The sequence below is a fragment of the Lissotriton helveticus genome, chromosome 2_1 (assembly GCF_964261635.1).
Source record: "Lissotriton helveticus chromosome 2_1, aLisHel1.1, whole genome shotgun sequence".
NCBI lineage: Eukaryota > Metazoa > Chordata > Amphibia > Caudata > Salamandridae > Lissotriton > Lissotriton helveticus.
Genome location: NC_136059.1, coordinates 1,088,602,048 through 1,088,618,759, shown reverse-complemented (window position 1 = coordinate 1,088,618,759; position 16,712 = coordinate 1,088,602,048). Strand labels below are relative to the sequence as shown.

At 43.7% G+C, this 16,712-nt stretch overlaps 1 protein-coding gene across 2 annotated transcripts in view; it reads right to left on the bottom strand.

Annotated features, from left to right (window-relative positions):
- The window catches only part of LOC144819598 (uncharacterized), a 203,472-nt gene extending 199,624 nt beyond the window's left edge, over positions 1-3,848 (bottom strand). For both annotated transcript variants that reach the window (XM_078677421.1, XM_078677423.1), the window contains exon 1: positions 3,700-3,848. In XM_078677421.1, the coding sequence (XP_078533547.1) occupies positions 3,700-3,763 (64 nt within the window). In that variant the 5' untranslated portion in view covers positions 3,764-3,848. The remainder of the gene's footprint in view (positions 1-3,699) is intronic.
- Positions 3,849-16,712: the final 12,864 nt, after the last annotated feature.

Below are 16,712 nucleotides of genomic sequence, written 5' to 3'. Positions count from 1 at the left end.
TGCTCAGCACAATTGTTGCCAATAGTAAATGAGAGTAACTTATGGTAGTCTGTCTAGAATTCTCGCCGTTTATATATTTAGTGAGTCAACACTTGCGTTGTCGAATGCGCATAACACTGTCGCAGATCAGCATTCCTAATATGTTTTAGAAAGTTATTGTATTCTTGACCGAACCATTTAGTGCCTGAAGCCTGTTTACTAGGGCACATGACTGGGTGAAGCTGGTAGTTGGTCTTGTGTAATGCTTCAAGACAGTGAAAACAGGGCCAGAGGTTTTGACAGGATAGGCCATCTCTGACTTGGTGAGAGGGAGAAGCTGTCACCACCACTCATACACATCACAAAGGACCTGTCTGAGCACACTCATAAATGGTTTGGCACTAGTCTATTGTGACCCCAGACAATCGGGGCCAGAAAAGGGAGACAGGAAAATTCCTAGTACCTCTGGGGGTAGCATCCTCCAGAATCTTCTCCTACTTCACAGTGGGCACCAGGTATGAATATTGGACCCTCAGACCCAACTTTTCACATCACTTCCAGATCTGTGGACCCCACAAGAAGAAGGACTGCCCAGCTGTGTGAGTCTGCCCTTGTGATTTTGTAGCTGGCAGGGGTGGCTGTGGCAATGTTGGGGGGCCGACTGGGGGTTCAGCCAGGTCTATGTGAGGAATAGCAGGTACACTTCATGATCGTACAGCAGTTCCTACACCTTTTTGGAATGTTTGGTGTGGAAACAGGTCAAAAGTATAATGCAGCAGAGCGAAGTGTGCTGTACTGTCAGTGGGTGCTGATAGTAAGTAAGAGAGAGAGTGTGTTGTAGGGTGTGGCCAGTATGTGAGCCTTGAGCAAAGGGTGTTGCAAGGTGCATGTGAACATTCAGGTGGTGCAAGCACAAGCCTCTTCAGTGTTGTGTGGTGTGGCATGGCGCGGTAACAGACTGGCGTGCAGCGGCCAGGGTTTAGAGGATGGAGGGTCAGAGTGAGGTAGCGGTGGGTGGAAGACCAGGTTTTCTGATGACCCATGGTGTGGAAGGGAGTGCAAGTGGTGGGAAGAAACGTGTGGGAAACAGGGGCGGAGAAAATTCACCTAGCTCCCCTAAGGTCAGTTCTAAACATGGGGCCAGACTCATAACAGGTGGTAAACGGTTTGAACACATCACACCAGCTCTCAAGTTCCTCAACGGGCTTCCCATTGAAGGAAGATGTATTTACAAGACTGCCTGAATCACACACAAAGCCCTTCACACACATACCCCCAACTACCTAGACAATAAACTTATGAAAGCGGGAAGAGCCCAAAGAACTCTGAGAAGCTCCAACTCACTTCTCATTCCTCTGAAAATGAAAACCAGCCAGACTCCCTCTTTTTCTGGAAATGCACCCAGGATATGGAACACACTCCCTGGAGGGCTCTGATGCAACCCCTCCTTCTCCTGCTTCAAAAGGAACCTGAATATCCTTCTCCTCAACAAATACTTAACCACCCACGCCAACTGAACAAAGCTCCAATCGCTCACTCTCTCCATGACTTGACCATTTGTGATAGATGGTTATTTATTTGTTTCGGCTTTCTAATATGTCATTCACTCCTTTAATGTATGCTGTTCTATTTAGTCCGCATACTGTTAACACACATTTTTGGCCTACTGATTCTCTTTATCTCTATTTATACTTGCTCAGGATCTAAGTGTCCAGCATCATACGCAGAGCTATGTTATTCGATTTATCATTTTATGCACCCTATGTAAATCTATGTTATGCTATTTTTTATTTAAGCGCCCTGATACATTTAAGTCTAGCTAGCACTATATAAAACTTATAAAAATAAATGAGTTATAAGGAGGAAAAAGCTGCGATCCAAGACAAGTTCAGAACAAGGAAAGGGTCGGAAGGAGCGAAAAGTGGCAAAAGAAACTGGCAGAAATGAGTGAGTCGGCGACGAAACAAGCAGCAAGGGGCAAGAGTGAAAGAGGTTAGAAGCAGAAAAAAAGCGAGAGTGAAGAATTTCAAATGGCAGAAAATAAGGGAGAGACTAAGGTCTGAAAGGTGCGAGAGTGGCACAAGTGAGAAATTAGCATAAGAGAAAGAAAGACAGAGAAGCGAGGGACAGAGAGAGAGAACAGCAGAGAGAAAGGGATAAGCGAGGTGGGCACTATATAGACTAGTAGCAGAAGGGAGCCCCTGCAAACCACATTGCACTTAGCTTCTCTCCTTGCACCCTATAGTCCGCTTATCCTCTCAAGCCCCCCACTTGCACCATACACTCCATCCTTGCACAATGAGACCCCTCGCTTACAACCTGCAAACCCCCACTGACCCTGCCTTATCCACTCACCTTGAGCTCCCCATCATATTGTGCACTCCCTCTCGTACCAAACTCTCGCCCTTGAAAATATCAATTGTCTAGATTGGATATAGTGAGAAGTTGTTCACGAATCCCACTAATACACAGCACTGACATAGCAGGCAAAGCAGAGCTAGACTCCCTAAGGAATAACTATCCACGACTACTACCCATGCGCTGCCTGTTTGGTGTATTCTTGAAGCTTTGAACCACTTTTTCAATTTGTAGAAGTCACATTTAATGGATTTACCCATGCCTGTGACAATGAATCAGTCGTGTCCACCTGCCCTTTGGGTTCTTACCGTGTGGCACTTACAAAGGACATAATCATGCTAGCCTATGTTGCATGTTATCATGTTTAAGCCATGACGTGCCTGCGCTGCATCTAGCCCTTGAGCAGTAGACCTCATATTAATAAGCATAATATCAGACCGTGCTTAGCTTTTAAATCACACAAACATTCAAGTCAAATTGAATTTACAATACGATAATACCAAAAAACAAGTGAGTATTTACTATTGTAAAGCGCTCTGGCACCTTGGGTAAAGTTCGCGCTATATAAAAATGTATAAAGAAAGAAAGAAAGAAATGGCGCTAGTAAGTCAAATCTTTGTCAAAAACCCGGAGGTTTTTCCTAATAAAATATCTGCATCTCCCAAACAGCTTTGATTGCTTTGTGTCTGAGATGTAAGCATGGAACCAGATAAAAGATGAATGTACTAAAAAAGAAAAAAAAACGTATGAGAAGAATGAGGCGCTCTCGAGGTTACGGCCCCGCACAGTTTTCTCTAACAATGAGGACCAGCAAGGATGTGCCAGAACAACAATTGCAACAGGAAAAGCTCCTCGAGCATGAGTGCACGGAGAAATGCAACAATCAAGTTACGATAGCATTTTCAATATTTGTCATATCGAAATAACCAGCCATAATTGACACAGGATTTGAAGCAACACTCGGTACTTACTGTACGCATAACGTACCTTACGTACCTATAAAATATGCACGTATAACAGCCTGGGTGTTTCTTTAAATTCTTGCACCCGAAGACTGTATTTTTACTGCTTAATTAATCGAGGAACATCGCACACAACATATTCTTTCCTAAATTAGTTGCCCTTACTGTTGTAAATTTACGCACCAGAAGGGACAATGCCTGTTCTACATTTAACCGCTATCTATAGCAGGTCCTTGTCTTATGGCAAGGCCACAAAGGAGTTATGTGTTCTAACGTATATTAGAGAGATAGTGAACTCAACAAGAAACATATCAAGGCCGCGAATTCACCGCGCCTCTGCCGCTTGCTGTAAATAATGCCCCAGCAATATATTCCCAAATAATAACTTTTTGTGACTCACCTTGTGCTTTGCAGAGCGTGATTCCAGCAATAACAAGGTACCATTTTAATGCATCAATTGCCATTATCTTTTAGAAGATCTCTTCCAGACTTTAGGGATTAAGTACGTGCTATGGGCTTATTCAGGGCACAGAAAAGCTGGCACTGAAGAGAAGAGCTCACCAACTTTCACTGGAAGGAGGGAAAAAAATGACCTGGTCCTGGTATTTAGCACACACAGAGCCGCAACTCGACTCCACAACAAACACTACTCTCCAAGATTCTGCATACTGGCCAGACCCTGGAAAGTCACAGATTGCTTCCAAATGCCCGAAGACGCAGAGCTTGCCAAAGGCAGAGAGGTATTTGTCATGTCACAAGCACCCTTTAATGGTTGCGTAGCTATAAGTGGTTCAATTAAAACCACTGTGATACTATTTAGGGAATGCGGCGGCCCCGAAGATGTCCGCTCTGTAACTGAGCAGGTAAAGTTTGATGATTTTTGTACATTCGTTGATAGTGTTTAATGTTTGTGCGCCCAGCTGGCAAAGGTTTTCTCTTTTCAAGTTTGTTTCTTGTTAGCAAAGGGACACGGAGAGTTTTCTCCCAGTGTGTCGGGGTCATTGTTTGATTTCCCTGCCAGGGACCACCTTATCTCTAGTCTAGTGATGTCTGCATTGTCATAAATAAGGCGGGGCAACAGGGCAGCTGGAGAAATTTGAAACTGGTAGAGCTTAAATTGGTGAGCTAAATTGCTGTAAATGAGCAAGCCTAACAAGCAGGTCCGATTCTCCTTAAAGGCTTCTGTGGAGGTCCTTCTCAAGAAAATTTTGAAAAAATTAGGCAAAATTGTACTTTTTACTAGACAATTTGCAGATACAGTTGCAAAAAAGGCACAGGTTATAAAGGCAGCCATACAGGGCACGGACGAAAACATCCAATAGAGGGCTTTCTAACGTGCTTACTTTATCAAATAAGTATAAGTGCAGCTGCCAAAAACATTTCTAAGTATGCCGCTACAAAATGTCCGACCAGCAAACATCCTGCTACTACGAGCAAAACCATGGTGTAAAGTAGTATGCTAATAGATGAACTGGAACGAACTAAACTACAATAACCAGAAAGCCTATGATTTATGATATTAAAGGAACCCTTAGTATTGGGTTAGCCATTTCACAGTGACATCCTATCGGCAACTATTTGATAATGACAGCCATTTTTTCAGGTTAGACAGATGAAAGATGGAGCAGGCTTCACCAGGATTTTAACTGTAACCTTAAAATTATGAACAGTTCTACGCAACTAGAGCTGAAACCTTTGAGCTACAATATCATAAATGTTGATGTTACCTGTCTCTGCATGGCCGGGCTTCGCTCCGCCACAACGCCGCAGCCCCAGCAGCAAAGGGCCGGGCCTAGCTCCGCCTGCTTCCCGGCCGGGCTTGGCTCCGCCGGGCTCCTCCCACCATCACCAGTGACGTACCAACAGCGCCAGGAGGTGCATAAAGGCAGCCCTCTTTTGATAGTCTATTGGAGAATGCCCTTAACCTGGTTACCAACGAAATAGCCGATACAGAAAGGAGAATGTCGCTGGGCAGTAGCACCAGCTACCCGCTGCCATCACAAGTAAGCCCTACTAATATACCACCGCTTACGCCTGTAATTACCATCTTGAAACCCGCTACCGAAGCCACTACGCTGGAAGTGATATCTGGGGGAAATAGTCCTGTTGTAATTACTGACTCCCAGCCTGACTCTATTGCACAGTCTGTCATCGTTACTCTCTCCCCAAGTAACAAGACTGTTGAGGGGAAAAGGAAAAGGGGTCCGTCAAAATCCACAGCTAATAAGAGGAAGCCACCCGTTTGCAACAGGAATCAACCAACTCCCCAGAGCATGTGGACTAGAGGGAAGCAACAACAATTGGGGGGGGACCCAGCTAACAACCAAAGTTTGCAATCTGCTGAGGAGGCCGTTCCCTTAACTATTCCGAACGGCGAGCCCAACACAGTGGGCACACAGACTGAGTTTTTAACTGAAAGTATTATTCAACCTAAGCCCAATGGGAATTTTATTGAGACTATCGTTGATACTATTTTTAAACAATTGGAAAGTCAACTGATCAAACAATTTAATACTGTTTTTAAAAGACTTGATAAATTAGAAAATCTTGTAAAAAGGGAGGATGTTAAAAGGAAAGGGGTGATTAGCCTCGATCAAATGAGGGGCGATCGTTTACTGAAAGATTTAGAATCTGCCAGTAAGGCTATCTTGTGTGGTGGACCTACCACTAGTAGTAGTTCAACATCTAAGGATGGGCCAAAAACCGCTGGTTGCTCCCCTACACCCAATATTACATCTAATCTTGACACCATGGTGCAAATTCAACCTGCCCCAAATGCTAAGCCCACCCCTCCTACTGCTGTCGGTTCTTCCCATGTTACTACTACTACTGCCAGCAATACACGAAAAGAGGCCTGACCTCTAAAAACACCACTGCGAAAACGGCGGCCTCTAGTAGTAATAATGGAAGCAGGGGACAACTGGCTGTCAACCGACCCATAAAACACCAGGAACCTGCCCTCCATCTTCCTCCCGACGCCTGCCCATATGTTTTAGTATTGGCGGGCGTCCCATCACTTAGGGATGGACAAGGTGAATCATGGGTCCAGTTGCACAATAAGTGCATTGACTGGCTGACAAAACATAAGGGGGTAGGCCATGATATCTCAAAAGAAATCTTGTCTGCACGCAGAGTTAGTTGGGTGGGCCCGCTACATAAGAACTTTGACGGGGATTGTATTGTAATTAATTTTAGATATCCCGGCACTGCAAAATTTATCCTTAACAATAACAATATTTACCCGGGGCCATCTACTGTTGTTACTTCATTGCCTTTGAGCTACTTTTATTGAGCCATACCAAGAACATTCCGTCAAACCCCACCGCCTTTTCTACTCCATAACAGATTCTCTGCATTAGCCGACACAGGCAGCCTGGACTGACCATCAGCCATCGCAACTGACATCGCAACTATTGATCATACAGAGATGCATGCCACTGCAGGGGATTTGTCAACATGCTCTATTGCTACAGTGCCCAACTCTCCTAGCAGGCCCTATGCAATATTTGACACTATAACTAATGCCCAGGGCCACACGTCTCCCCTATTGTTGGATGAGCTTACTATCCTGAGTTGGAACATTGCTGGCCTCAACGCAAAAATGAAAATTAAGGCCTGGACTGATTGGGTATCCAACTTTGATGTTTTAATGATGCAGGAAACCTGGTGTACAAGTCCTTTGCTCCTTGAAGGATACAGTTGCCATAACCTTATTGTACCTTCTCCACCTATGGGTCGCCCTAGTGGGGGCCTATCTATTTGGGTTAAAATTAGTGCCGCTGCTAAAACTGAATTAATGCAGACAAATAACAGTAATTTCATGGCGCTGGTATATATCGGTAGATTAAAGGTATGCTTTGTTAATTTTTATAACAATGATTTTTCAACTCACCCTAATCCCAATTTTAAAAAACTGTTTGAATTCATTGATGATGTTGTGGAGGGACAAAAATATGGCAGGTTGGATGGTATTTGTATAGGAGGTGATTTTAATGCACATATCCACCCGAGAACCCCTCCCTGCAAAAGAGGGGACGAATTGGCAAACCTGTTAGCTACTCGTGATCTAGCTAATGTACTGGAGACAGATAAGGTACCAGATCCCACCTATATTGGCCGTGGGAGCTCAACCACAATTGATTATGTATTCACCTCTTCTGTTCTTGGTGACCTCTTATTAAAATCAAAGGTTGTTAGAACCACATACAGCGACCATTATCCAATTTTGGTCTGCTTCAAATCCATCAAAAAATGTGGGAAGATAAGAGAAATTGGGGCAAAAAACCTAATGGAATCAACAGACAGGTTAAGGGTGACTTGGAAGGGGATAGATAATCAGGGCGTTTTAGCTCGTGTCATTAATAAACACCCCACACTAGCCCCTGGTTGCCTTTCCACTGATAGCCCTGGGTCTGTAGTTGTTAATTCATTTTGCGAGCTTTGTAAAGCCATAAAAAAGGAAATTTCCAAACCTGTTCCAACCAATAACAATACCAATCCGAGGTGGTTTGACACCTCTTGCTCCAAAGCCAACCGGGAACTTAGGGCCGCCCTTTCAGCTGAACCTCGTGATCCGGTCCTGGTAAGGACTCTGAGATCTACTTATAAACACACTGTAAAAATTAGATCTGAAGAGTTACTTAAAGATCACTGGGATTCCCTTGTTCGCACAGCTGCTTTAAAGGATGTAGCCGGGTTCTGGAGGGCGGTAAGAGATTTGAGATCATTGGGCTCTAACATCACGCCTTTAAACTGTAATATAACAGGGGATGTGTGGGTCGATCATTTTTCAAAGATCTATGATGCGCCTGGCGACCCCCCAGAAACTGTTCTTGCAGTTAGGCCCTTGCACATTACACTATTAGAGGTGGAGGATGCCATCACCGAAAGTGCTGGGGATAAGGCCCCCGGACCCGATGGCTTATCCATCGACCAAATTAAATCTGAACCTGACTTTTGGGCACCCCTGCTATGCAATGTTTTTAATAACTTATCTTACACCTCTCTCCCGGACACATGGTCAAATAGTACCATTGTGCCAATTTTCAAAAAAGGTGAGAGACTTGATCCTGGGTGTTATCGCCCGATATCATTAATTGATAACACATTGAAGGTTCTAGGCAGGGTCCTTTTTAATAGAATCAGAACCTGGGCGGAAGAAAACACCATCTTACACCCGTGCCAGCTAGGTTTTAGAAGTAAATTGGGCACGGTGGAGCAAGGTCTAAACCTAAACCTCCTTATGGCCAAATATACAATCGCAAAAAAATCCCCTATATATTTTGGGTTTATGGATTTAAGTTCGGCTTTTGATTTTGTAAATCGTTCCCGCTTATGGTTGGTATTGTTGAATTATGGTTTGGATGAATCTTTGGTTTATTTTTTGGCCCATCTCCATAGCAATTTGAAAGCACGCGTTCGAATTAACAATGATGGCGAAGTTTCCAATGACATTTTAATTGGCAGGGGAGTCAGACAGGGTTGTGTCCTGGCCCCCCTGCTTTTTATTTTGTACATTAATGAATTAACTAGTTCCTTGAGCAACCTTACTAAAGATGTTCCACAAGTAAATGGCAAACCCATCCCCGCTCTCCTTTACGCGGATGATGTGGTCCTCATGGCCCGCACCCCCAAAGCACTGCCTATTTTAATTTCTGGCTTTGTCTCTTATATGGCAGACCTGGGCCTATGTACCAATTTTAAAAAATCTTTTATTATGACATGTGGCCCAAAAAGCTATAAAATAACACAGATCTTGTCAGGAGAGAATATTTTAAAAAGCACTTGCACTTTCCCCTACCTTGGCTTGCTATTTTCTAATACTGGATCCTGGCAGCCTCATGTTGCCCATGGAAGGAATAAAATGAGTAAAGCTATAAACTCTTTAATCTCCCTCCGCCAACCCATCCAGGCTGACGTGATTTTATTACTGTTGCAAATATATAAAACACAGTGTCTACCCGTAGGTACCTACGGCGCTGAGGTGTGGGGTTATTCGAACTGTAACCAATTACAGTTCGAAGAAAACAGATTTTGCCGGAAGATCCTGGGGGGGGGTCATAACAGCCCCAACATATGTGTGCCATAAGGAATTAAACCTTCACTACATAGAGGACTTCATAAGATCCAGACCTGCCCTTTTCTGGTTAAAAATATGGAGAAATCCCGCCGCCTCTCTCTCCCGCGACATTATCACTGACTGTTTAAAATGTGAGAGGGCTGACCAAATACCATGGTTTAGGGCTGTGGAAAAAAGTCTTACTAATGTGGGGCATGGGCACCTTTTTTCCTCCCCCCAATTAATCGACTGTTCTCATAAGAATTTAATCAAAAGGGCCTTGTACGACTATTATCGTAAGGAGAGGGAAAGGGGCGACTCTGTAAAACCATCTACAATAAGATACACCTCACTTATGGAGCCATGCGACAAGTCGCACGCCCTGCCACAGAGCTACCTCCGCCTTAAGCTAGGTAGGTGGAACAGGAGCCTGCTATTTCGGTTTAGAGATGGAAGCATCATAAATCTACTCTGCTTCCCACTAGGCTGTAATAAACATTTGGAAAATTTAAGTTGTCCCTGTAATCTTGGTGGAAAACAAAGCTTGCTCCATTTTACCTTTTTCTGTGGTTTTTATGTAATGCACACTAAGCACTTTTTAATACCATACTGCAGGAAAAATGCTTTGATGGATTTTAAATTAGCTTTTAAAGACCTAAGGAAGCTAAAGTCGGACGAAGCAACTTTTAGAGTGAGTTGCTTCCTTAAAGCTGTTGTCCGGTCCCGCGCTTCCCTGTCTATTGAGTAAGGAAACTCGCACCATGCACTTTTTGCATATTTGCACACTGTATATTTGTACCGCGCGGCTGCCTTTTGTTAGTCATGAACTAGTTATTCGCTGCTTTGAATTTGTAATTCTAAAGGTCCTTACTTGTATATCTTTGCTGTGCTATTAACCCTTCTACTAATTAACTCGCAGTGTGTTATTTGCACATTTGCATATTTTGCACTAGCGGCTGTTCTTTTGCACATGATAAAGCTATGTTATTGTTATGAATTTTAAACTGTACAGGAGCCTAATGTTTAGATTTTATTTCGTACAATCATGCTTTGTTGTTGTGTTTCTAAGTACACAAATTGCCAGCCACACACTTACTCAAATCCTCTATTTTTGAGGGAACAAACCATAAGAGACTTCCTGGTTCGTTCGGGTATATCACTCAAACCCTTTTATTATTTATTTGTTTTTTGTCTTTTTTAAAGTATTGATGTATGAAAGGGACACCTTATCGTTTGTACACCTTATATACAATTATTTACAATTCGCGATTATTTACAACACAAACACATACACATACACATAACTAGTTGTATTATACAAAGTGAATTGCTCTGATATGTATACACTCAAATATTCATACTATGAAGAAAAAATCATCCGTAATTCCATAAAGACCAGAGTCAAAAGTATAAACTTGATGACAATCATAAATCAATGAACTACAGCTGAATGTAGGCAGTTCAAATAAGGAAAAATAGACTCCAAATTAATTCATTCAGTCCATTCAACCAATAAATGGCTAATCTTTTTACGCCAACGCGTTTCGAATCCGGTATGTCAACTCTACGGATTCTCATCAGGGCTCTGTCTTAATACGGGATATCTGCAAGTGTATAAAATAAGACTTTTTTTAGCTACATTTTTGACAGTTGTTTAGCTTCCAACTACATTTAACTCGGATTCCTCATATTACCTGTTGAACCAGCAGCCGCCGGTCAAGGGTAAGGTATTAGTTCTGACTGAGTTTCTTTTCTTTTCGGGATCTAAAAACAAACGCAGGTATCATGACCTGTTCTTGCTCACTTTTTAAGACCAGAATGGGGCACATATGTTATTAACATACCTTACTGGATCATGCTCGTGATCCTACGTTTCCACCAAATGGGAGTTAATTTTCAGTCTTGTGTTACAGCCTGAAAATAATGAGAATAACGTTTTACGCGCTTTTTATGCACAGACGGAGAGAGTATGGCACTCGTAGCTCTACTCGGCATACCTGCTCTGAGGGATTCCTCGCTTGGGCTGTTCGTGTTCTAATCAGTTGCAGCGGTAAACGCTTTCTGACCATGTGGGCACCGCTTTCCTCAATCCTTATTGTTTGCGCTCGCTTTCCCTAGAGGAAATGACAGCGTTTTATTAGGTATCAGGGGCTACTGCAATATTAGTGGCAAATTGAACCCATGTTAGCTCTAGACTTACTTGAAAAAGCTGTGACTCGGCATCTAGCTTTCATTCACTTAGTTTGGCAGCCATGTTGTAACATGGCTTTGGACCTACTTATAGCTACTTACTTGGCGGCCATCTTAGAGTGGGGTCGCTAAAGAAAGCTCTCATTCACTTAGTTTGGCAGCCATGTTGTAACGTGGTTTTTGACCTACTTGTAGCTACTTGCTCGGCGGCCATCTTAGAGTGGGGTCACTAGAGAAGGCTATCATTTAGATGTAAAAAAAGGTGAATTTAAATCACATATGAGAACATACGCGCAATTACCATCGACCCTTTCTTTTAGAGGCACTTTACTAGGTAAAGCTCACACTCTAGATATTTCAGAAAGCGAGTTAAGCCCGCTGAGTGCGCTATTAAACTTAAGTATAAGGTAGGCCTCTTTTTTTAGTAGAAGTTTATCATGGTCGATGGATCTAGACTGTTGCAGAACATATAGAATTGACCACTTTAAGTCATTCTCAGTGTGTTTATTTTCAATGCAATGCTCCACCATAGGTGCTGTAAGCACTTTATTCTTGATTCTAGACTTATGTTGCGTTATGCGCATATTCACTTGTTGTGTTGTCTTGCCTATGTAAATCTTATTGCATGGGCAAATGACTACATACACAACATTTCGTGTTTTACAATTTGAGAAACTTAAAAAAAGCGGACGGGGAAATGGACAGTCCAGATTTTCTAGTAAGTGCCAATTTTTTAACACGGTTTGTCTGAATTTGTTTGTGTCAGGCCCAAATGTGGTGACACAGACCATCCGGTCTAGTTCAGCCTTTGATTTTGTTTGTAGCAAACATTCGCGTGGTGTACATCGTGCCCGCTTGAATGAGTTTTTTAACAGTTTTTTAGGATAACCACGGCTTTCCATTTCTTGACAGAATGTGTCAGCGTGTCTTTCATACTCTGACAGCTCCGTGCAGTTTCTCCTAATACGGAGCAGCTGTCTGCCACAAACAAATTCAGACACACCGTGTTAAAAAATTGGCACTTACTAGAAAATCTGGACTGTCCATTTCCCCGTCCGCTTTTTGCATATCGTAAGAACAGGAGCATCGGACAACATCTTGTCCGAGCCGAGATAGCATTACCCAAACCTAAGAGTGACCTATTGTCTCAATGGAGAATGAAACCCATTGAGGGACATCATAAATGTGGGACATGCGTGGCCTGTGGGACTACTGTGGAAGGGAAGGAATTCCAACATGGGAATATTAAGTGGAAACACTTAAGTTTCTCAAATTGTAAAACACGAAATGTTGTGTATGTAGTCATTTGCCCATGCAATAAGATTTACATAGGCAAGACAACACAACAAGTGAATATGCGCATAACGCAACATAAGTCTAGAATCAAGAATAAAGTGCTTACAGCACCTATGGTGGAGCATTGCATTGAAAATAAACACACTGAGAATGACTTAAAGTGGTCAATTCTATATGTTCTGCAACAGTCTAGATCCATCGACCATGATAAACTTCTACTAAAAAAAGAGGCCTACCTTATACTTAAGTTTAATAGCGCACTCAGCGGGCTTAACTCGCTTTCTGAAATATCTAGAGTGTGAGCTTTACCTAGTAAAGTGCCTCTAAAAGAAAGGGTCGATGGTAATTGCGCGTATGTTCTTATATGTGATTTAAATTCACCTTTTTTTACATCTAAATGAAAGCCTTCTCTAGCGACCCCACTCTAAGATGGCCGCCGAGCAAGTAGCTACAAGTAGGTCAAAAACCACGTTACAACATGGCTGCCAAACTAAGTGAATGAGAGCTTTCTTTAGCGACCCCACTCTAAGATGGCCGCCAAGTAAGTAGCTATAAGTAGGTCCAAAGCCATGTTACAACATGGCTGCCAAACTAAGTGAATGAGAGCTAGATGCCGAGTCACAGCTTTTTCAAGTAAGTCTAGAGCTAACATGGGTTCAATTTGCCACTAATATTGCAGTAGCCCCTGATACCTAATAAAACGCTGTCATTTCCTCTAGGGAAAGCGAGCGCAAACAATAAGGATTGAGGAAAGCGGTGCCCACATGGTCAGAAAGCAATTACCGCTGCAACCGATTAGAACACGAACAGCCCAAGCGAGGAATCCCTCAGAGCAGGTATGCCGAGTAGAGCTACGAGTGCCATACTCTCTCCGTCTGTGCATAAAAAGCGCGTAAAACGTTATTCTCATTATTTTCAGGCTGTAACACAAGACTGAAAATTAACTCCCATTTGGTGGAAACGTAGGATCACGAGCATGATCCAGTAAGGTATGTTAATAACATATGTGCCCCATTCTGGTCTTAAAAAGTGAGCAAGAACAGGTCATGATTAAGCATGGGCGGATCTAGCGGATCTCGCGTACGCGAACTTGCGGATTTACGGATTCGCAATCCGCGAAGATCCGCGAACTCTAGCGGATTTGCGGATTTTCCCGTTTTTTGTGTTGGCGCGCGTTCGCGCCGATTTTGGGACAAGTTCGCAATTGCGAACTTACTTTTAGGCTCGCAACGGCCGCGACTATGTTGTTTCTACGTCTGGTTTATCATCACAGGTTCACAGCACCCTCTGTTTCACCACTGCCACCCTCTGGGACACCCATGCCACCCTCTGGTACATCCTCACTGCCACCCATTAGGTTTATTTATCACTGTAGATTATGGTGGTTGAAAAAAGCAAGCACACCTGCCCTTCTTCAACTGCCATCAATTAATTTGTGTTTCATTAATGTGTCAGTAATTTTGAAAGTTCCAGTCTGGCTGGCACCTGCTTCCTTCCTTATCTGTAATTTGCTTTTTGTTGCAGTGAAAATTTTTTTTCACAGGACCTTTATGGTCTACTTGTAGCTATTCTATGAGCCTGCTGTTTGGGTCATAGCAGGGTCATAGAATAGTTGCAAACTCTGGAGGGGCCCATCAGGAAGCACTACCTTGAATGTTACTAATGTTAAGTTTGAACTTTTGCACCTGCTCATTGCTTTCAGTTTAGCTAAAATCGTTTTTTTCTGCAATTTCGCGCGTTTTTTGGGGCGCGAATCCGTGCGAGATCGATTTCGGAAGCCGCGAATACGTGCGAATACAAAATTGTTTTTTTGCGACGTGTATGTTCGCGTGATCTTGCGCGTGTTCGCGAGGCGCTTCTAGCTATACGTTTGCCAAGTTACCCTATCGGTCGTACACGGGCGCGGCCATCTTGTTGGCGTGACGTAATTCCGTTTCCGCCCGCTATGTGTAATCTCGCAAAGTGTGCTGCTCGCTAGTACAATTTCGCGCGTACTCGCAAGGAAAATCTCGCGCGAACTTACCCACGCGGTCGTGAACGAGCGCGGCCATCTTGTTTCTCATTCATTGCTATGGTTCTGGGCATGCTTTCTCTATCCTCTCTCAATCTCTGCCATCCTTTGCTTGTTTGAAGTTTTTTTGATCTAATTTTACTTATTATCTATCCCTCTATTTTTCTAGCTCTATATTTTTGTGTTTTCTGCAGCTTTTAGTTACTTTTAAACTACTTTTTTAAACTCTTTTCTTTTCTTCTTCACTATTCTATTTCTTGTTTATCATTTAACTCTATTTCTGCCCAGACCATGGTAAAGGGAGCCGGGAAGCACCCTGAGAAGGGGAAGGGTCCCGCACCCCGTGCCCGGCTCCCGTGCGGGCGTTTAAGGGGGGAGCAAGTGGTCCCGAGGGAGATCTTCAGCGCGGAGGAAGTGGCGGCACTGATCTTCCACGTCCAGCGCCGCCTCCCCAAGACGATCCTGGGAGGCGGCAAGATCGCGACTGGCTATGGCATCCGGGAGCGTCGCAAGCGGTGGGAGAAGGTGTGCCGGGCCATGTACAAGATCTCTGGGGTCCGGCGCACATATAACCAGGCCACCCACCGCTGGACCGATGTCATGGACCGGGAGCGGGACTTGCTGGACGCGCTCGGCGTAGAGGTCCCCGGGCTTGGTGAGTAGTAGTAGTAGTACATTTACTACTCTGTTTTATCCTGCTCTGTTATTTGCAAATCTTTGTTCTTTACCAAGAGCAATAATGCTGCCGATTACATTGAGGTAAATTATATTTCAAAATCTTCTATGCATTTCAGGTGCACTGCTCTCCTTCTCAGTAGCCTTGCTTGCTACTATGCTTCTTTGTTTTGTATGTTGTGTTCAGAAGCATTTCATTGGCCTGAGAAATTATGTATGAGTGTAGTGTAAAGAAAAGAACTGCGTAATGCTAGACAGTAAGGGTCATATTTTCAATTACCGGCGCATCCCTGCAAAGTAGCAGGGATGCGGCAGTAATTGTGTGCCATGCCACCACCACCCATTGGCCCAAAACGTCACAGAAGCCTTACGCATCTGTGCCGTAAAGGCAGCGCATTGCTGGAGTTGCGTGCCAACGATGGCGCAGCTCCAGCAATGCTCTGGGGTACCCTATCTCCCCAATGCCGCATCAAGCCGTACGTCGGCTTCAAGCGCGCAGGGTTTGAGTCATGCATCATTGTCCTAAAAGTGACTGATTGACATCTTGTAGATTTCTCTCAGCCACTTTTAGGATTCGTTCCTGCGCAGGTACGCCCTCCCTTGCGCCGGAACGCCCCCTGATGGCGCAGGGCTTTACAACGTGATGCATCGCCCATATGCCCATATGTGGTTTTTTTTAATATATACGCCGCACCAACACCATGGCGAGTCTTTTGTTCTGCCGCTGCGTCACAAAAGGCACGCAACAATGGAGGAAAATGAGCCGCAACTTCCGCAAGGGACTTCTAAATCAGCCCCAACAGACTGAAGTCCAGTCCTTCCTTTAGACACATGGCTATAAGAAGAAATAGTGGCGGTGGTGGCGGGTGGATTGATAGTTTGAGTATTCACTGATCTGCAAGCAGGATGGACTTTGTCTGTCACTTCGCGTGTTGCGCACTGCTGCCTGCAGTGCCAGGCCTAGGCAAACCTCTTTAGTAGTCTGTTTATTGAGTTACATAGGAACTTTCTAAGTCAACGGACCGCAAATCAGGCAATACGAATAACGTAGTATACCACATGAGATAGATCCCGTGGAATAGTGGTCTATCTATTTGCTATTTTTCCAAAATATTTTGTTATTGTTCTTTTGAATTGGTTGAAAAATCTCATCCATGTTTTCTGGTTTTTCTTTCTTTCATGT